This window comes from Lutra lutra, chromosome 13 (genome assembly GCF_902655055.1).
Source record: "Lutra lutra chromosome 13, mLutLut1.2, whole genome shotgun sequence".
Lineage (NCBI taxonomy): Eukaryota > Metazoa > Chordata > Mammalia > Carnivora > Mustelidae > Lutra > Lutra lutra.
In genome coordinates, this window is record NC_062290.1 from 57724297 (window position 1) to 57746115 (window position 21819).

At 44.7% G+C, this 21819-nt stretch overlaps 1 protein-coding gene and 2 non-coding genes across 7 annotated transcripts in view; 1 reads left to right on the top strand and 2 right to left on the bottom strand.

Moving 5' to 3' along the window:
• Positions 1 to 21819, bottom strand: part of UBAP2 (ubiquitin associated protein 2) — a 141848-nt gene that overhangs the window by 4059 nt on the left and 115970 nt on the right. For 4 of the 5 annotated variants that reach the window (XM_047700161.1, XM_047700160.1, XM_047700159.1 and 1 more), the window contains 10 exons: positions 19768 to 19981; positions 16818 to 17092; positions 15994 to 16163; positions 14324 to 14537; positions 10476 to 10515; positions 7524 to 7707; positions 6502 to 6571; positions 2187 to 2382; positions 1260 to 1351; positions 948 to 995 (listed from right to left, as the gene is read on the bottom strand). In XM_047700161.1, the coding sequence (XP_047556117.1) occupies positions 948 to 995; positions 1260 to 1351; positions 2187 to 2382; positions 6502 to 6571; positions 7524 to 7707; positions 10476 to 10515; positions 14324 to 14537; positions 15994 to 16163; positions 16818 to 17092; positions 19768 to 19981 (1503 nt within the window). Of the gene's footprint in view, positions 1 to 947; positions 996 to 1259; positions 1352 to 2186; positions 2383 to 3980; positions 4037 to 6501; positions 6572 to 7523; positions 7708 to 10475; positions 10516 to 14323; positions 14538 to 15993; positions 16164 to 16817; positions 17093 to 19767; positions 19982 to 21819 lie in introns of those variants that run through there. The other variant, XM_047700163.1, reaches the window with a different exon arrangement.
• Positions 8350 to 8431, bottom strand: LOC125084194 (small nucleolar RNA SNORD121A). Its single transcript, XR_007122542.1, has one exon. It is a non-coding gene; the product is annotated as a small nucleolar RNA SNORD121A (small nucleolar RNA).
• On the top strand, positions 9073 to 9145 carry TRNAR-CCG (transfer RNA arginine (anticodon CCG)). The gene has a single exon. It is a non-coding gene; the product is annotated as a tRNA-Arg (tRNA).

Here is a 21819-nt window from a genome sequence, read left to right on the forward strand (position 1 = left end):
CCAGGAGGTGGAGGGGATACCTGCAGCTCCCTGAGCTACTTTGTGGGCAAGCAGAGCCGGGTGCAGCCAGTTGAAAGAGTTAAGGAAGGACACCACATTGGGCGGAAAACCTCTCCCTCAGGGAATAGGAAAGATCACATTGAGCAGGCATGTTCAAACAGCTTTCTCCTTACCAACAACGTGACCGATGCCCTAGGCTGCTGAAAGTTATCAGGAGTCTGGGAAAGGCCAGACCAAGGAAGGAGGGGCAGGGCAACAGCCTGCAGGCCTGTCAGGCAGGGAGCACACTTCCTTCGGCGCCCTCCCCACTGCAGGCTTGTCCACGGCGGCCAGGAGACTCAGCCTGGCAGCAAGAGTTGGATGAAAGCAGCAGCAATCCTGGCCTCAGAGTGAGGCTGCAGAACCAGGGACTCCCCAGGGCCAGCATGTAAGCAGAGATGGCAGGTCAGATCCACAGGGACCCTTCAAGAGTGTCAGCTTGGGCGGTCACTCAGCTGGGGACAGACAAGCCATGCTGCTATCACAAGCATCACTGATGGCCACTTCAGAGGCCAAAGACACTGAACGGCCCTTCAAAGAACACAACTTGAAAAAAACTCTAGAGTCAGTCAAGCAACCCCATGTCTTATGTCATATGGTTTTTCTTGTTAAAAAGAAACCCCGGGGGGTGGGGTGGGGGGTGGTGGTGAAGAGGGCGCAGTGGGGGCACGACTGAAGGAAGAGAAGGACCCACAGGTAGTAGAGGGCACTGCCTCCTGGGACCCCAGGTCCCAATGGTCTCCAAGTTCCCAAGCAGTAAGCACAGGACACTCCTGCCCAGCTACAGGGACATGAGGCCCAAACCCCAAATGCTAGCAGCTTTCTCAACAGGGTGGCAATGAAGGCCTAGAGAGGAAGGACCTGTGAAAGAGCCTGAGTCCCCCCATCCCCCACCACATCCCACTCACCATTGGCAGACGTGACTGCAGCATCTGGAGCTCATCATAGCCATAGATCTGCGTAAGGACCAAAAAGGGTGTCAGGGACCATGTAAAATCCCTTGGGAAGCCCAGGCCCATGTAGGGGCCTAAACAAGGTTGGGGAGATGGGACATGGGGACTCAGACCATTTGCTGTGAGAAGACACCTTGATGGAGTCCAGATGAGGGAGAAATACCAGGGAAAGCAGTAGCCCAAGGTCCGCCTCACCAGGTCCTGCCAGGTGTCAACCTCTAAGGCCACAAGAGTTGGGCAGCCAGAAGCCATACACCGTGCACTCACCGGATAGGCAGGAAGCAATCCTCCGGGGCCCACGAGGTACTGGTTGTGCAGCAGGGGAGGTACTCCCTGGGGCAGGTTAGGGGGTGCTTTGCCTGTGAAAGCAAAAATCAAACAAGCAGTGATGCCACCACAGAGAGCGCAAGGTCACAGCTACTGTGGGGGGGTGGGCACTGAGCTCACAGTCACAGTACTGCCCCACATGGGGCCACCACCAAGAGAGGAGGGCAGCAGCTGAGACACACAGAAGGCTGTGCCAGGAAGTAGAGGAGACAAAGCATGTATGTGACACCACATTCAGGCTCTTTCCACATCAGAGGGTTCATTGCCCAGACAGAAACACCACCCCTCACCCACTCCTGTCAATACAGCACTGAGCAAACCTAAACATAAGGAACAATCTGCCTCCTCAGAACAGAACCAAGGCTGGGCGGTGCCAGCAGAGGGGGACAGGCTGTGTCCAAGGTAGCTTTCAGCAGCTTCTACTAAAACACAGTTTGCTTGGTCCACACAGACTGCCCAAGTCTTGCTGATGGACCATCAGTTACACTAAACGGCCAGAAGGAGCCCAATAGAGCTGTTCCATGGTCCATTCATGTCACCAGGCCATCTCAGCTCCAAAGAGGAAGACAGCAGAAAAGACAGGGGACCTACAAGCACAAAGGCTACCAGGAATCTTGCCCAGGGGAAGCCCACCCAGAAGACTGGTTTCATTCATCCCCACATCATTGCTGGAAGGACTGGGACTCAGGAAGTCAGTGGAACAAAGAGGACCAGGGAGCAATGGCAGGGCTGGAGGGAGACCAAGATGCTCCTATGCTTGTAGCTACCCAGCATGCCCTGCAGCCACCTCTAGGCATCCTCCCTGGGAAACCAAGCATCACCTTCTAGGGGCGGGGAATAGATAGGCAAGGTCTGGGGAGCACACACCTGAGGTCACCAAGGGCGTGGCCCTGGCACTGCTGCTGGGGGCACTCACAGTGGTCCCGCCCAGACAGAGGCTGTTCACTGTGTTCATGCTGCTCGGCAGGCTGAGCCCTGAGGACGTGGCACCCGAGGCAGAGGTTGCTGCCGTTGAAAAGGTGGCTGAGGACTGAAGGGAAGGGGTGCTCTCCACACTGGCATGCTGGCAAAACAGAAAAGCAAGGACACATGGATCTGGTGGCAAAACATAAGAGCGCAAGAGGACTGGTCTGGCATCTGGGTTTGCCCTCTGAAGACCGGTCTGAGGGGCTCTGTGCTCACATTGCAGCTAGATGAGGCCATCAGGACACAACTCATAAGCTGAGTATCACATAATTAAAGCTGAGCTTTACTGACCAACACCCTCTACTAAGAATCGTTGCTCAAGCTTTGCTATCTGAAATAAGGTACAGACACCCCATGTAAACCTTAGGTCATATGTGAACACAGACCATCGGAATAGTACCCACCTCACAGAAGAGCAAGCAGTCTCAGGAGAGTCAATCATGGCACCACAAGCAGCCTGGCCCAAGTCAGAGCCTTCTGAGAACAGCTGCCTTCTACTAGGCTTCCTAACTATTCTGATATGGAAATCACAGGGGGCCCAGAGAGGCCTTTGCTCCAGAACCTGGTAGGCCATCAGGACCTACCTAAAAGGGCATGGTCTGCGTCTCTGCCTGTTCAACATGATCCACCTAGGGAAGAAGGGTGAAACCCAACAAAAGGATCTAAGGAGTTCCAGGAATCCTGCCCAGGTGTTCAACTCCAGGGAGGAACAAGGTACCAAAAAGTGCTTCAAGGGCTCAGGGGTGGGTGAAAGAGATGCACCTGGTTGGGCAGCAAGGCCCAAAGAGGGAAGAAAAGGCTCTGTAAGACTGAGACCAGCCTTCAAACCAGAGCATGTACAGAACAAAGCAGTCTGGAAACTCCTGGAGGAGAAGCCTCAGGAACAGGAAGCCCCAGGAGAAGGGGGATAATCATGTACCCTATCTTGCACCACACAGACAGCTCTGTGTAGGTCCCAGCCTCACAGACTGTGCTACCCAGGTCAGCTGAGCACAGACCTTAGGGTCCTGACATCCAGAATCAGCTCAACAAGGTGAAGACAGGCAAAACCGTCATCTCCTGGGGCACCCCAGGACTCTGCTCCCTTGGCCTAGACTGACAAGAAGTTGGGTGACGAGAGCCCCAGGGGCAGAGGGAGGCGAGGCCAGCCTGTCCCAGCACCCACTCCACATTCCTCTGCATAGAGCCAGGCTGACCACCTGCTACAGAATCAGGAACAGATCTGACCACTGTGCCTACATGTCACTAGTCATACAACTTTTCAACTCTTTTAACCACAGGACAAAAAATTATTATTCCCCAGTCTGGGGGAAGGGGGAATCCACAAGAGCAGCTAATGAGAAAATTAGTTCCTGACTTGCTAAAAGGAACTCAAAGTCATCCAGTAAGCCTCTCCTACCTCCAAATGAACCTGACAGGGCTCCTGTCCCCGTTCCTCACCTCCCGATCTGCGAGGGTGGCAAGGGGCTGGCCTAACTGACCTCTACTCCATTTAAACAGCTCAGGCCGCGGCTCTGATGGGGCAGTGGAACCAGCTCCGCAAAAAGGGCACCAACCCTTCCACAACGACACAAAGGACAGGAGAAAACACGGAGATTTCCTTCATAAACTTCAAGGGGGAAAGAACTAATCATGACAAAGGATGAAAAGACTGATGTATCTGACTATACAAAAGTCAAAAATAAAATGACAAACCTGAGCAAAGTATCTGCACCTCCCATCACAAACGGCTACTTTCTAGTCTCCTGAACACGGACTGCCTAGAAAGACACACCAAGGACCTGACAGAAAAATGAATATGAAGAACTCATTGAAAAGGAAATTTAATGGCTTTCTAATATATATATTAAAAAAAGATGTTCAATCTCATTCAATAAAACACTGTACTGACAGGTCATTTTTCAATTAACACATGGGCAACATAAAAATATTTGATAACACAATTTCAGAAGGTAGTGCGGAAACAGTCCATCTCCTCCTTTGCCAGTGGGAGGTAAATAGGTTAGAATCACTGTGCAGTGACTGCAATTCCGCAATTTGTATAAAACATCAAATGGCTGGGGATTCAACCTCCAGGACTGCCCCTGCAGACAAAGCAAGGTAGAAAGTTATCAAATATAACAATGTTTATTGTATTCCAGACAGAAAATGGCCCTGCAGCTCCATCAGTGAAAGAGTGATTTACTAATGTGATGTAGTAGAGCTATGGGAAAAGAAGACAGAATCTATGTTTCAGCACAGAAATATCTCAGAGAATCACTGTCACATGGGGGGAAATGCTAAAGGACACTCTCTAGTGAACGCTCCCATATATGTTACAGGGGAAATGAATGAAAGCAAAGGGCAAGAAGCAGTGGGAAAGTGACTGTGTCTGCATTTCCTAATCTACGGGTTAAAAAAAAACTCCAGTGGATCAAGAAAATAGTAGGAAGGGGGGTAGAACCATGCAGACGTGAGAGAGAAAAACACTTCAGTATCTATCTCTTCATACTTTTCATTACTGAATCTTTTAACTGTATTAGCAATACAGCAATTCTGGCACATGGCAAGGTCTGGCACTCCCTGGATGAGGCCATTCTGGCTGGACACGGAAAGCGGCAAACCCATGCGAACAAGAACACGGACTCCAACACACCAGGGTCCGGGCACCAGGGGGCCAACTCTCCACACTCGGGACGGCGACCAGCTACAGTCCCCCGCCCACCACCCCAACAGCAGGCACAGGCACGGGACCAGGCACGGGACCAGGCACTTACTCCACGGGCAGAGGTGTCCATACTGTGCTCTGCTATAAAGATGGTGATCTACGTATTTTATGACAAAGAATTATGTGCAAGATGTCACTAGGAAAACTGGAGTTTGAAACCCACAATGTTAGCCACATCCTAATGGAAGGAGAGAGCTGACTCTGCCATCACTCCATTCTGTAGCAAATGACCTCTTCTTCAGAGGACACAAAATTCCCCAAATTTCTAACCTCTCCTATTGATCTGTACCCCAAACTTCTTTCCCTGCTTCTGGATCCATCTCTTATTATCTGTTCTTGGTACCTGTCTGCCTACCCTTATGCTCAGGGTCCCCCAGTCTGAGTGAAGCACCCTGCTACCACCCTGCCTCTTCACCATCTCACCACCTCCGTTCCTCCGCCCACCACAAGCTGCAAAGACCACCACTGAGACTGCTCCCCAACTCCGCACCTGGAGAAGCCACACTGCAGTAACCATCTCTTTAGCACACGGGGACGCTTGCCAACTTGGGACTTCTAGGTTTGCCTCTCCACTATCAACCTTCCCAAAGTCTGCCTCTGAGCTGGGGAGAATGGTCTGGGATGGCCTGAAGGAGGAGGGGACAGAAAACCTGATGCCATGACGAGGAAAGTCTGCGTGACCACACACTGGAATGCAGTTACACGGACTAAGAGGGGCTAAGAGCTAGGGAGGCTCAGAGAGAGATGTGCATGTGCATGTGGCCGAAGACAGCTAGTCCTCACCCAAGTTCTCCCTTTTCCCTCCCAACATTCTCTCTACAATGGCCTTCCCAGAGGAACAAAAGATAACCTAGAACAACGCTCTTGATTCAACTTGACTTTTGGTGGAGCACAAGCTCAAGTTAGCAATGAGCCTACTTTGCTCTAAAAAGCTTGCCATTACCTCAACACGACCAACCCCAGAGTAAGTTCAAAAGGTTCCTCTAACTGGGGCGCCTGGGTGGCTCAGTGGGTTAAGCCTCTGTCTTCGGCTCAGGTCATGATCTCAGGGTCCTAGGACTGAGTCCCGCATCGGGTTCTATGCTCAGCAAGGCGCCTGCTACCCCTTCTCTCTCTGCTTGCCTCTCTGCCTATTTGTGATCTCTCTCTCTCTCTGTGTCAAATAAATAGATAAATAAAATCTTTAAAAAAAAAAAAAAAGGCTCCTCTAACAGGGAGCTCAGTGAATGCTCAGGAACAAATCCAGCCCCCGACAGCCCTGCCTATCATAGATCAACTCTGGAGAAGCAATTCTTCCACCGAAGTACCAGTTCAGAAAGCAAGAGGTCGGCCCTGGTACCTAGGAAAATCAACAGCTCAAACCACATACCTAGACTGAGATAATACACCTAAGGAAGCTGAGGTTATCTTAGATACTCAAAACCCAAAAACCAAAGCCCCACCCACAGAGGACTAAGCTCCAAGCTCGCTGAGCAGGGTGGGAAATGACAGGACAGAGAAGACACTTACTGTGTGTGCTGTGCTGGAGGAGAGCGCTGCATGTGCAGAGGAGAGGCTGCTCTGATGGCTGGAGAGTGAACTAGAAGACAAAAGAGAGCACCAAGTGTCCACCCCACCAAGTCACCCCACAGCAGAGGCCCCATGTCCAGATGGGCTAGATATAAGTTTGCCCCATCCCCCCAAGGGGAGCCCTGGCTTCACACACATCACTCGTCATCACCGTGGGGCCCAGACCAGCTGTTGGGATGTTGAGAAATGATCTAAAGGGTCATTCATCATGAGGATCTGGGACAGCATGGCCTGGGACACCTCCAGAGCCAGCTTCAGCCAATTACAAACACTCGCTCTTTAGACTGTAAAAAGTAAGAACAGGACTGCACTAAGAACACTGCCAGCCACGGAGACACCATTCAATCTGTGTGTGAGGGAAGAAAGTTCCTGTTCAAAGCCCCACCCCCGCATACCAGAGCCAAAGCCTGACTTCCCTTCAAATCCAGAATTCAAATCAAAGGCTTTTATTCCTGGCTTGGTGGGGGTGGGGCACGGCAGAGAGGTATATCCTACTCCAAAGATACAGGATGAGAATCAAACAAAATCCACTGTCCTACACCCTGTTCTAGTAATTCAGCCTCTAAAGCCAGAACAAGAGCAAGTAGAAGACCTGCTCAAAAAATCAAACACAATTCTCACTTCACGTCGCAGTGACGTGAGTCCAGAGCTCAGAGGCCAGTCTCAGGGCACACTCCTGAGGGGTCCAAGAGGAGTAGCAGCAGAGTCTGCTGGCCCCACCCCATTCCCAAGGGCCCTAGGGACCTGCGACAGCAGGGACATTACAAGTAGACAAGTTTTACACACCTAGTGGTTCTCAGACCAGGCCCAGCCAAAGCCTATGCACTGTTGCATTACTGCTAAAGATCAGGCCACCATGGTGGGGGCAACGAGAGGGTTTTGTTCATTGCCACTGCTTTCTGTAAGGGTTCAGGACTTCACCCCACTGTGCCTCTCTTTTTGGGTCTGTATTTTCTCCATACCTGCTAAGCTGAGAGAGGGGGCTGCTGGACAGGTCACCAGGCTGGGACATGGAGGGCAAAGTGGCAGTGTTCTGGGACGCGGAGGGCAGAAGCGGAGTGCAGGAAGTGGTGCCGGGCAGGGAGCCCACAGATGGGAGGGTGGAAGGAGGGTCTGTTGTCTTTGGAGCTGGAACGGATGAAGTAGCTGTAAAAAACAGATTGGTTAAGCTCCAGACCCAATCCTAAGTACCTAAAATATACTCAGTGTCTTGTGACACCTCAGGATCAATTTGAGAAACATAAATTATATTCCCCAGGGGATAGCATTTTCTGTCCAATACAACTAATAAAAATGACATGTTAAGGTAAGACAAACAGGACTTGGCCAAGAGTAAGAAGAAATGATAACTTTATAACCAACCCTAAACTGTTCTGTAATGTTGACATACATCTCCTAACTAAAGGAACCCAACTCTGAGCTGCACTAGAAAGGGCAAGAGGCTCTGAGACGGACACACAGGATTAGAATGTGAGGCAAACTTATCTCTAAAGGCACAAGGGATAGTAGAGATCTGGTAGGCAAGACCATCAAAAGGGGTGGGTCTTTGCTTCTATCAAGTCAGTATGAAATCAGGCTGACCTGGGAAATCTCACAGCCAGTTCAGGACAAATGGGGGTTGAGAGCACAGGGTACATACAGTGTGGAGTGTTACAGATGCCTAAAAGCCACTGTCAACAGTCACTTTCACATGCACAGTGAGCACTTCCTTGAACAAACAAAACCCTCAGGACACACAGAGGAGCTTATTTGGCTTCCAGAAGAACATAAATATGATCAATCCTAGCTGTAGAAAAGACTCAGTTTTAGTTCTATCCACACATATAACTCAGATATGTGCTTGGATATAAAGCATCATTGTCTTTCCCAGTTAGGAAGAACAGTAACCCTCTACCCACCCACAGGACTCTCCAGAAACCCAATGGAAAACATGCCAGTCTCTAAAAAGGAGGATGAATTTAAAACAAACACAGGTAGCAACAGGGGTCAGCACACAACTTGGCCCATTCTTAGAGGAGTCCTTACGGCCTAGAGGCTTGTTTTTCACTCACAGTCTACTCCAAACACGATACCTGCTGTTACAGATGCCAGACGAAAACACCGCAGATGCCCCTGTCCCAAAACTCAGACCCCATCACTTACCTCCCTAGGTCTCGGGTCACAATGATAACAAGTTCACAAGAAGCCTCGTACAGAATGGGGGGAGGGGGAGCATGGGGAGTAGACAGATAGAGAGCTAAAAACCTATCTAAAACACACACGATGTTTTCCAGACATTTCATATCTTATTATCTCATTTAAAATCTCCAAACAGAGGTGCCAGGGTGCCTCAGTCAGTTTAGGGCCTGACTCTTGATTTCAGCTCAGGTCATGATTTCAGAGTTGTGAGATCAAGCCCTGAACTAGGCTGTGAGCTGGGCGTGGAGGCTGCTTTAGATTCTCCACCCCCACCAACCCCACCCCTCCCTGAGTTCTAAAAAAAAATAATTAAAATCTCCAAATAATCAGGGCACCTGGCTGGCTCAGTTGGTAAAGCACGTGACTCCGGATCTCGGGATTATGAGTTCAAGCCTCAGGCTGGGTATAGAGATAACTGAAAAAAAAAACCAAAAAGAATCTCCAAATAACCTAGGACACCTCTATGTGTTCTCCATCTCATGCCTGTACTAAAGAAACTTGCCACCAAGGCTTGTGGAATAAGAATGTCCTCTGAGGGGCGCCTGGGTGGCTCAGTGGGTTAAAGCCTCTGCCTTCGGCTCAGGTCATGATCTCAGGGTCCTGGGATTGAGCCCCGTGTCGGGCTCTCTGCCTGCTGCTCTCCCTACTTGTGATCTCTCTCTCTCTGTCAAATAAATAAATAAAATCTTTAAAAAAAAAAAAAAAAAAAAAAGAATGTCCTCTGATGTAACATTCTCGGAGCTATCAACGTACCTCCAAACAGCTCCGGCAGCCCAGCAATACCAAAACCAATTCTGTGTAAATCACACATGTCACTTTAATTCCAACTGAGGTCCCTCTTGAACCGATGAAATTCCATGTCCACACTACCAAAAATCTTAAATAAAAGGCAAGTCCAGGGCACCTGGGTGGCTCAGTCAGTTAAGTGGCTGCCTTCAGCTCAGGTCATGATCCCAGAGTCCTGGGATCAAACCCTGCATCCGGCTCCTTGCTCAGTGGGGAGCCTGCTTCTCCCTCGCTGTCTGCCTACCACTTTGCCTACTTGTTCTCTCTCTCCCTCTCTAGTAAGTAAATAAATAATCTTTAAAAAAAAGAGAAAAGGAAAGTCCTTCTGGCTTCTCTACCCGATACCGATGCCTATTTGCCTTACTGAATAATAATGAAAATCATCATTAACAATCACAGATAATCAAGCCAAGAAAAATGGAAAGAAACAACTAACTAATTCATCCGCACCAACTCTGGAGAGCATTTGACCTCTTTTCTTCACAACAGTCCACTAGATCCTGAAGGCAACAAGCATGTCTTTCCTGAACTAGCACACCAAATTTTTGCTTTAAAAGTCCTTCCCAGTACTGGAGAGCTCTATGAAGATACTGGAACCTGTACCTCAAAGCATCTTTTGAATCCACACTACACCCTATACCTGGGGTGCAGGCGACCAGAACAGAGTGATATGAGGCTTATTTATCACCTCCTTCTTGCTGTAGTATTGGCATTTCTCTTAATACCGTCAGCTACAACCTACTCACACAGGCATCTCTGGCTGGACTTGTAAACCCTGCCGAAGAAAGGATGCCAATGTGATGGATCAGAAGTAACTATCAGAAAAAAATGCAAAAGGACAATTTTTGTAGAATTAGTCACTGGCCATCGTTTTATTCATCATATTGGCTATACTCTTTTTCTGTTTGATTTCCACCAGCCAAAACAAGAGTGGTTAGTTATATACTTACTGTCTATTGTCTGCTGACTTCGACCACCACCATGTCCATTCTATAAGGAAAGGAAAAGAAAGTAAGTAAATCCACAAAGTCAAATGACAACTTAGCTGAATTTCTATTGGAATTTAGCCAGAAACATATGAAGTATAGATCAGTCAAGAAATGATGTCTGGTTTTATTTTGTTTCTTAATAAAAGGAGAGGTAATAACATATTCTTAAGAAATCCCAAGGATGGGGCGCCTGGGTGGCTCAGTGGGTTAAAGCCTCTGCCTTCGGCTCAAGTCATGGTCCCAGGGTCCTGGGATTGAGCCCTGCATCGGGCTCTCCACTCAGCGGGGAGACTGCTTCCTCCTCTCTCTCTCTCTGCCTGCCTCTCTGCCTACTTGTGATCTCTGTCAAATAAATAAATGTTAAAAAAAAAAAAAAAATCCCAAGGAGCTGACATTTTTGAAAACCAGACTGGGTATTTAGGGAACTAACAAAGACAAAACATAAGACTCAAATCACAGTAAGCAATGAAGCAGTCCTAAAAATTAAGTAGTATAAAAAATTTAGGAAGTTACTATACTGAAATCACCACATCTTTCTATATCTTGCACATTCTGTCTCCTGAGTACCAGTCATGTAAGAAAAAAATGTTTCCAAATGAAATGAAAAATGGTTCTCAGAGAAAAAGAGATATTACTTTGAAACACAGCTTCCCTGACTCGATAGGGAAAGAGTGAGTTAGCAGAGTGTGGCAGTGACTAAACAGAGCAGAATCTGAAAACAACTAGATGGTGTTGACCGTAAGGCATTTCCCTGAAACCAAGACACACAGAAGGAGGCATGGTCACAAGGAAAATTTCCACAAACTGAGCAACAGAGACAGGTATAGAGAGAATGACAGTGGAGCATAGAAGACTCAAATACTGTCCCTGGATAAGAAAAGGAAGCTGACAGAGATTTCCTTCTTACCAACGTCAAACCTCCTGAAGAATGGGGCACAGTGGCTCAGGCAGTTAAGCGTCTGCCTTCGCCTCAGGTCATGATAGAGCCCCACATCTGGCTCGCTGCTCAGCAGGGAGCCTGCTTCTCCTTCTCTTCCCTGCTCATGCTCTCTTGCTATCTTTCTCTCAAATAATAAAAAATCTTAACCAAAAAAAAAAGAAAGAAAGAAAGAAAAGAAAAGAAAAGAAAAAGACAAACCTTATAGATGTTACCTCTGTATTAACCCAAATCCAGTACAATTTCTGTTCAAGAAATGTTATTTACAATATTTTTTTTCCTTTTTCTTTTTTTGAAAGTTTTATTTATTTATTGGACAGAGAGACACAGTGAGAGAGGGAACACAAGCAGGGGAGTGGGAGAGGGAGAAGCAGGCTTCCTGCTAAGCAGGGAGCCAAATATGGGGTTCAATCCCAGAACCCTGGGATCATGATCAGAGCTAAAGGCAGACACTTAAAAACTGAGCCACCGAGGTGCCCCCATGTTTTTTTTCTTAAAGCCATTTGAAGTTATTTACAAGAAATGTAAATTATAAAAGATTAGAACTTTGAGAGGGAGAAAAAAAATGAGTTAGAAAAAAAGACAGAGGTCAAGTAAAGGGAAACATAATACATCTTAACAATATATACAGACAGGGAGAGAACAATAAAAATTCTACTCTCTGCCTCCCTCTAAACTAGGGTTCACAAGGCACTAAATATACAGACGTTAACACTGAGCATGTACATCCAAAACAGCACAAATGGTGACGAAGAAGTATTCTCAAAACTACACCAAATGGAAAGAATTTAAAAAAAAGGGTAACAGAAAATGAGCAGCCATCAGACCTTAGGAATATTTTATTCCACCTTGAAAATCACTTTTAAATCACAATGGAGAAACTGATACAACACAGGAACTACAATACTTGGGGTGGGGGTAATTCTAGGCAGAAGAATGGTGGGAGCAAAAGTAAAGAAATACCAAATGGTCAGGAGAAATCAGAAATCTGCAAGGTCTCAGCTCACCTAGCCAAGCCGAGGAATGAGGTGAGTAATGACAAGAGCAAGCAACATACCAGGTGAATCAGAGCTGGAGTCGAGAAGTTCAGCAGATGACATACCCTTAAGCCTGGATAGCACACTGTGTGATTTATGTTTTAGAAACTATAGCCCAGGAAACATTCTGCAATAAAGGGCATATTCTGTATGGATGGACATGTGTGTGTTCCTATACTGTAGCCATTATAGATATTGAGCATTTATTCTTTTTAAAGCTTTTGTTAGGGCACCTGAGTGGCTCAGTCGCTAAGCATCTGCCTTTGGCTCGGGTCATGATCCCAGAGTCCTGGGATGGAGCCCTGCATCAGGCTTCCTGCTGAGCGGGAAGCCTGCTTCTCTGTCTCGCACTCTTCCTGCCTGTATTCCCTCTCTCACTGTGTCTCTCTGTGTCAAATAAATAAAATCTTTAAAAAAAAAAATGAAGATTTTTTAAAGATTTTGTTTATTTGACAGAAAGAGAGAAAGAGCACACAAGCAAGGGGAGCAGCAGGCAGAGGGAGGGAGAGAAGCAAGCTCCCCACTGAGCAGGGAGTCCAATTCTGGACTCGATCCTAGCACCCCGACTGAGCCACCCAGGTGCCTCGATACTGAGCACTTAAAATACGGTTAGTATGTCTGAGGAACTAAAACTGTAAATGTTTATTTAATTTTAATGAACTACTACAGAATTTTACCATATATGGTGACCAGAATTAAAATTAAAAATTGAAATAAAATTTTTTAAAAGTAGCTCTCACTAGTAATGCTTGAACATCTCTGCCATTCAGGACACCAAATATTACAAATAAGAATAGAGATCCGGGACGCCTGGGTGGCTCAGCTGGCTGGACAACTGCCTTCGGCTCAGGTCATGATCCCAGAGTCCTGGGATCGAGTCCCGCATCGGGCTCCCAGCAACATGGGGAGTCTGCTTCTCCCTCTGACCTTCTCGCTCATGCTCTCTCTCACTATCTCTCTCTCAAATAAATAAATAAAATCTTTAAAAAAAAAATAGAGGGGCGCCTGGGTGGCTCAGTGGGTTAAAGCCTCTGCTGTCAGCTCAGGTCATGATCCCAGGGTCCTGGGATCGAGCCCCGCGTCGGGCTCTCTGCTCAGCAGGGAGCCTGCTTCCTCTCCCTCTCCCTCTTGTCTGCCTCTCTGCCTATTTGTGATCTCTGTCTGTCAAATAAATAAATAAAATCTAAAAAAAAAAAAAAAAAAAAAATAGAGATCCATCATGTCTTCCCCCAGCCCCACCCCAAAACCCCATGCAAAGGCACTAAGGACAATTTGGGATGTATCCTTATGCTATCCTTATACTAAGATTCTCGGTCCATTCATACACTCCTAATGTATAGTTGCTTAAAATACAAATTTCACACCACAGCCCATATCAGTAAACTCAATGAACTATAAGGATTCTATTCAAAAGGTTAACCAATGTTCTAGGGGGTGCCTGGCTGGCTAAGTTGGTAGACCATGCAACTTGATCTTGGGGTTTTAAGTTCGCTCTCCATGTTAGGTGGAGAGATTACTTAAAAATAAATCCTTGGGGCACCTATGTGGGTCAGCTGGTTAAGCATCTGCCTGCCCAGGTCATGATGCCAGGGTCCTGGGATCAACCCGTTATCAGGCTCTCTGCTCAGCAGGGGGTGCTGGCTGTGCCTCTCCCTCTGCCTGCTGCTCCACCTACTTGTGCTGTCAAATATAAAAATAAAATCTCAAATAAAATAAAATAAAATCTTAAAATGGTTAGCCAATTTCTAAAAGAAAATCCTATCTAAAACCCTCAAACTAAACAATGACCATCCTAACAGGATTTCCTGCAAGTAGAAACCTGAAAGACCAATTACCGTGATGGTTCCTGGAGCTAACTCCGATGGACTCACAGAGCTTTGGTATGCAATTCTGTTGTGCACAGAACTCTGGTCATAGGAGGAAGACGTTGCTACTGGACTAGTGGAGCTCAGCGATGAGCTGGTCAGACTGGAGGAGGTAATAACTGAAGTTGTATAGGTGGAGTTCTGTACTGCACTGGTCATTGGTAGAGAGGTATTCAAAGAATCACTAGAAAGAATAAAAAGATTTAGACATAAATTTGTGTCACTTTACATGGGTTCATCAAGAACTAGTTCATCAATTTACTGCCATACTATATATTAAACACATCTGTACCTACACATTGGTACTACTGCATTCTTTAACTATATTAAAGACGAATATTCAAAACACCCCTCCCTTCCCAATCAGACACACCTAATTTAAATGACAGGTAGAGGGACTTTTTTTTTTTTTTAAGATTTTATTTATTTATTTGACAGAGATCACAAGTAGACAGAAAGGCAGGCAGAGAGAGGGAGGGAAGCAGGCTCCCTGCTGAGCAGAGAGCCTGACTCGGGACTCGATCCCAGGACCCTGAGATCATGACCCGAACCAAAGGCAGCGGCTTAACCCACTGAGCCACCCAGGCGCCCTAGAGGGACATCTTTAAGAATCCTTAAGAATCTGTAATGAATCCAGAAGTCTGCAACCATTTTTCTTAAAGATTATTTTATTTATTATTTATTTATTTATTTATTTGACAGAGAGCGAGAGAGAGAATGGGCACACACAAGTAGCCAAAGGGAGAGAGAGAAGTGGGCTCCCTGCTCGGCAGAGAGCCTGTGCCGGCTCGATCCCAGGACCCTGGGCTCACGACCTGAGCTGAAGGTAGCCGCTTAACCAACTGAGCCACCCAGGCGTCCTGAAACCATTTTCAGGAAGAGAAAATACCAGCTTTTAGCTCTGGGGAGTAGAAAAATTAATAAAATCTAAAATCTCAGATTTTCTACTTATGAAACATTCCACTGAAGGAAAATACGTGTTGGCAAAGATGTACGAGAACTGCATCCCTCAGAGATTACTGACAGGAATGTAAAATGCTGCAGACACTATGAGAAAAGTTTGCTGCTTCCTCCAATGTTAATATAAGGGTTACCACAGGACCAGCAATTACTAGGTCTATATCCAGAAGAACTGAAAGTACACAAAACTTGTAAATGAATGTTCACAGCACCATGATTCTTAATACCCAAAAAGTAGAAACAATTCAAATGTCCATCAACTAATGAACAGATCAACAAAATATGACATATCTGCACAATGCAATACTATTTGGAAATAAAATGTATACCGGCTACAGATGGATGAACCCTAAAAACAATATGCCGAGTAAAAGAAGCCAAACACAGAAGGCCACATCTTGCATGATTCTTGCCTTATGAAATATCAGAAGAGGCAAATCCAGAGACAGAGGCTTAGTTGCCAGGGGATGAAGGATGGGGGAACTGGGAGTGATGGCAAACAGGCACAGGGTTCCTTTTTAGGGTGATGGAAGAAAAGTTCTGAAATTAGGTACTAGCCACGGGTGCACAAACCCAGGGTAAATGGTCTCCACCAGGTGATTTCTTAGACTCTATTTTGTTTTACTTTCCCAACAAGGGGCTTAATTTAGTCAAAGCCAGAGAAATAAGAAGTTGTGTACCTTAAAGACTTCGAATACAAGCTGATGGGAATCTGGTTACTATTTTCACTGGTTGCAGATGATCCAAATTCAGAGAGAGAAGGTTCTGATCCAAATTCCAAGGCGCCAAACTGAACATTTAATCCCGTGACATCTGCTGAGCCAGGCATTTCCACTGCAGAAGCTGGGATCTGAAAAAGCAGAGCCATCATGTCAGGAACAGAGATGAGAGATTTCACATCCCAGAGGCCTCTAACAGCTAGATGAGTACGGGCTTCCCAAATCACTACTGGCACCCTGAAAGAACAATGACCAAGATGTCTACAAGAAGGAAAAAGGCACAGGATACTTCAAAAAACAAAGAGAAGAGAAAAGAAAAATGAGAAGTTAACAGCAGAATGTTCAGTGCCACCAACTGCTTCTTAGGGCAAAGGCTGAAGAAATGGGTGTGGGCAGGCTGGTGATGAGTGAGTGAAGGGAGGAGAGCAGGCCATTGCTGAAAGCACTATCTAGTCAAAGATTCTCCATCTACGAGACACAGGTCAATATACAAGACCTTATTCTCTATCTTATTCTATCTACAAGACACAGGTAAATACACAAGACCAGGATTCTCTGACCCAGATCCTATAATTTGAATGAACAGTCTCTGTCTCCAACACAAAACCATTCCCTCTAGTATTAGCTGAGCCGTTCAGAAATGGCCAATTCCTTGTTAAACAGTAAGCTAGGTGTTTGAAAAAAATACCACATCACCATTTCTGAGACTTACTAACCCAACCCTTGAGCTAAATGTTAAAATATAATCCACCGTTAGACCTGTGACTTCTTGATGGAGAACACACCTTAGAAGCTGGAGGTATCCGCCGCTTCGGTAGTTTGATGTGTTTAGGCTGTGGTTGATGGGTAGACACAGCAATGTTTTCTACAGTCATGCTGGGAAGCTGCAAAAGCTTGTTCACAGTGGAGGTACTGTCTCTGGGTGTTGACTCTCGCAGTTTTACCTGGGAAGGAAAGGACTCCAACCCAGGAGGAGCAGCAGCAACGGCCTGAGTGTGGTGCTGCTGTCGCTGGCTCAACTGACTAAGAACGGGTGATGGTTCAGGCTGAGATTTGAAGTCTATGAAATATGTAAAGGGGGGAGGGGAGAAACAAGCAATAATCAATAATTTGGGAACATGGGCTTAGAGCTCCCTCTTCCACTATGACTGAGAGTGAAAGGTTGTAGTCACCACCCATTTCTTCCAAGAACCTTCTACCTGAATCCTGTAAGTTGAGGGCGTGTGTGATGTATTAAAACGGATATATGAATAATGCAAAAGGATGCCTGAATGGGTTTGTAGATAATTTTTAAAGCAGAGAGATGCGGTTTACATTAAGACATATAGAGTGGGCAAAAAGAACATGGAGCTGCTACACATGTTTAGCTAAGAGAGAATTATATTTTGTTGCTTTATGGATTTTCTAACAGAACTGTTAAAAAATATGTTTTTCAGTAACTAACGTGATACTACAAAATCTGAAAGGTTAAAGAAAAAAAAAAGTGTATGACTATAAATCACCCTTTCAACCCTATCCCCAGATTCCTTCCACAGAGGAAGACATTGTACTGTTTCCTGAGTATCTTCAGAGATACTGTTTCAAAACACACATGCGCAGCAGAGAAACACACATTATATATAGAGCTTCCTCACAAACCATTTGGTTTTCGAAAACTTGCCATATTCACATGTGAAGAGCAATTTCATTTTTTGGCCACAGAGTAATCCAGTGTGCACAGGCATCAATTTTTTAAAACCAATACTATATTAATGGGCTTTTAGGTTTTCTAATATCTCGCTAAGAAAATGCTACAATGAATGTATTTTTATGTAAGACATTTTGCTCAATTGCAAGTATACCTGTGGGATCAACAACTAGAATAGGGTTAGGGTTCAGAGAACAATTCTATTTTAAATTTTGACAAACACTTCAAAATTGTTTCAACAGATACAACACACACTTTTTAATATGCTGATACCAACAACTTTTATCCTTCCTAATGTGAATGATGGAAAATGACATAAAAGGTGCAAATTAAATGATACAAATTCAATGAGGCATCATTTCATATACTCCAGTATTCTTTGCCTATGAACTCTGACAATACCTCTTTGTCGTTTTTTCTTTTTAACCTGTTTAGTCTCCTTTTAGTTATTCTTTTTAACGAAGGAAGTTAGCCCTCTGTCTATGATTTTCAAATCATATAGAAGTTGGCAATTTTGTCCAGTGAAGAGCCAGGTAGTAAATATTTTAGGCTTTGCAAGCCATCTGTTAGCACCTACTCAACTCTTCCTTTGTAGACTGAAAGTAGTTATAAGACAATACATAATGAATGGTCATGGCTATGTTCCAATAAAATGGTATTTACAAAAACAGGTGACAAATTTAGTTGAAGGTTTGCCAAACCATGACTTAGTATTTTTCCATCTTAGATGAATCTACTTTTGGACTTTATTTTAGAGGCATGTGTAAAAAAGACAGGACTTCTAAAGAATATAGAAATAGCATGTACAAATCTAAAAACACCTATCACTCACTGCAGTGGGTCTGCGGAAAAAGGTTAACATAGGACTATAGCTGGCATGAGAAAAGCCACCTTGCTAAACTGGCTCTTCTTGGCCAGTATCTGTGAACACAGAATTTTAATATATTCTAGGCAAAGGTTGCCAAGCACTCTTATCAGGTAAAAGTGACTCTCTGTGCCTTTAATGTCTGTGCAATGTGGTTTATATATAGTGAACACTTGCTTTCCTACTGGGAATGTGAAATTTTGGTATGTACTAGTCAGAGGGTACTTATGTATAACCAGCTCCCCAATAAAAAACTTTGAGTATTAAGGCTCTAATGAATTTTCTTGGTAGACATGACTCCAAACCTGGGAGTAGTCTCAGATACTTCCTTAACAACAAACTATTTCTTTCAGAGAGAAATGTGATTCCATGTCTTTTAATAAGCCCTAAACATAAACATGCCTAGGAAACCAACCCTATGGTTAATAACCCTCCACTATTCCTTAATACAGTGTGGTATGTGTATGCTGGTGGGAAATGGGGGTGTCTTAATGTCACAAAATCTAGGAGAATACAGTTTAGAAAACATTCAACTTATATACGGACCCTTTATATTATAAACCACTGACAATAAGGCTGGCACAAACCATGATAGATACATATAAATATTAGAATGAGAAAGCAACCCAGAGGGTGTGATTTAAAATTCTACATTCTGATTCTGTCCCCACCATATTTTAGTAGAGCTCAGAAAATTCTGTCCAGGCATTTACTCAAAGTATTATTGCCTTATATTTGTATGGCTTTACCATGCTTTTGCACATCTCTTCAACATATGTACTACTATCACTACTGATAACAACAAATAAATGCAAGTATTTATACAACACAAAGCTATCTGATTTAATTAGCAAATGCAGGGGCGCCTGGGTGGCTCAGTCATTAAGCAACTGCCTTCGCCTCAGGTCATGATCCCAGGGTTCTGGGATCGAGCCCCACATCAGTTCCCTGCTCAGCAGGAAGCCTGCTTCTGCCTCTCCCACTCCCCCTGCTTGTGTTCCCTCTCTCACTGTGTCTCTGTCAGATAAATAAAATTTTTTAAAAATTCACAAATGCCACAGAAATTCTACTAAAAAGAAACATCTCTGCACAACTTCCACATTAGTGTTCCTAACTCAACACACTCTGCCAATGTTTAGCGTGTTCCACTACAGGCAAACCACCAGAGAAAATGTATACTTACCAAAATGACTAAGAACTGAGGACTGGGAAGTTGAGAGCTTGAGGTCCCAAGAAGAAGTGGTTGTGGGGGGACTTGTACTATTCTGCTGTGAACTTGGGGTAGTGGTAAACTGGCCCAAACTTGGAGCTTTCAACTGGTCCAAAATCTGGGAGCTGGTGATGTTTGCCATTTTGGAAGGTGCAAGCTCTCCAAATCCTGAACCAAGGACGGATGACTTTAAAAGGGGAAAAAAAAAAAAAAAAGCAAAAATCCTCAGCAAACTGTACTCCAGACTTTAAATACATCAAGTATTTTAACAAGAATTTTAAAAAACTATAACCTAGAACATCCGAATCAGTAAGATTCCCCTGAGTAAATATTACATGAAAATATTACTACAAAATCTGATTACAAAACAAAATCTGATTAAATCCAGCAATCTGTCCAGATTCTGATAAAGAAATTAAAGGGAAGGGGAATATTTTATCTGGATTTTAAGACATTGCTTTGTTTTGGGCGCCTGTGGGTGGCTCAGTTGATTAGGCCACTGCCTTCAGCTCAGGTCATGATCCCAGGGTCCTGTGGTTGAGCCCCATGTCAGGGAGCCTGCTTCTCCCTCTCCTTCTCCCTTTGCTCCTCCAACCCCCATTCATGCTCTCCCTCTTTCTCTCGTAAATAAATTCTCCCCAACCCCAACCAAGATTTTATTTATTTGACAGAGAGAAAAAGAGCACAAGTAGGGGGAGCAGCAGCCAGAGGGAGAGGGAGGGAGAACCAGGCTCCCTGATGCAGGACTCATCCCAGGACCCCGGGATCATGATCTGAACAGAAGGCAGCCACTTAACCAATTAAGTCACCCAGGTGCCCCATCAAATAAATGAAATCTTAAAAAACAAGAAGACGTTGCTTTCTTTTTAAAAGTGATGCCACAAATTCACAAAATGCTATCGTTTTTTAAACTAAAGATAAATACCATGAATTAAATGACAAAGACAAGCTTCAGAAACAAAAGTACAGTATTTTCTTAATGTATGCAACAACAGTAATCATACTTATTACGTCTGATCACGGAATGGCTCAGCCATGTCATCCTGCAAAATTAAATGCAGGCTAGAGCACTTACTTAAAAAGTTAATATTCTAAAACCAGACAGTGAATTACACATGAGATATCTGTGTGTTGGGCCAATACCCTGGACATCACTGCATTTCTTTCACGTTGTTTGATGACTAAGAACACCAAATATGCTCCTTAACTAAGTATCCAAAAGAAAATGTTACACCTCCTCTATCTATCCTCATTCATCTATCCTATCAGGTCAGATATCAAGAGCCAATGAGAATGATATATTTAAAAAAAACGAAACTGGACCACTTTCTAAAACAAAACACAAAAGTAAACTAGAAACAGATTAAAGACCTAAATGTGAAACCTGAAACCATAAAAATCCTAGGAGAGAGCATAGGCAGTAATTTCACTCACATCGGCTGCAGCAACATTTTTCTAGATAGGTCTCCTAAGGCCAGGAAACAAAAGCAAAAATAAACTATTGGGACTATACCAAAATAAGAAAAGAAAAAAAGAAAAAAAAAAAACAACACAAGGAGAATGAAAGCCTACAACTGGACTCGTGAACACAATGGCAGATCAACTGCATTTTTACATATCAAGATCCTTCAGTTTCTAAAAAGGTATTTATCAAAAACTAACTTTTTAAGGGCCCCCGGGTGGCTCAGTCAGTTAAGCATCTGCCTTTGGCCCAGAGTCCCAGGATTGAGTTCCACATGGGGCTTCCCACTCAGTGGGGAGTCTACTTCTCCCTCTGCCCCTTCCCCCTCATACTTGCTCTCTCTCAAATAAATAAAATCTAAAGAATAGGAAAAAAAATAAACTTTTTGAAACATTTAAAAGGTCAAAAACAGGAATGACTTGCATTCTCTGAAGAGATCAGATATAGAAAGTTGAAATTATTATTTCTGTTAACACTATCCAAAGGCATGGAGTATCCCAGTTGTTTTAAGGAAATTCAAGTTCTCCAATCTGAGTAAAACATTAGGTTGTAAGCAGTTTTGC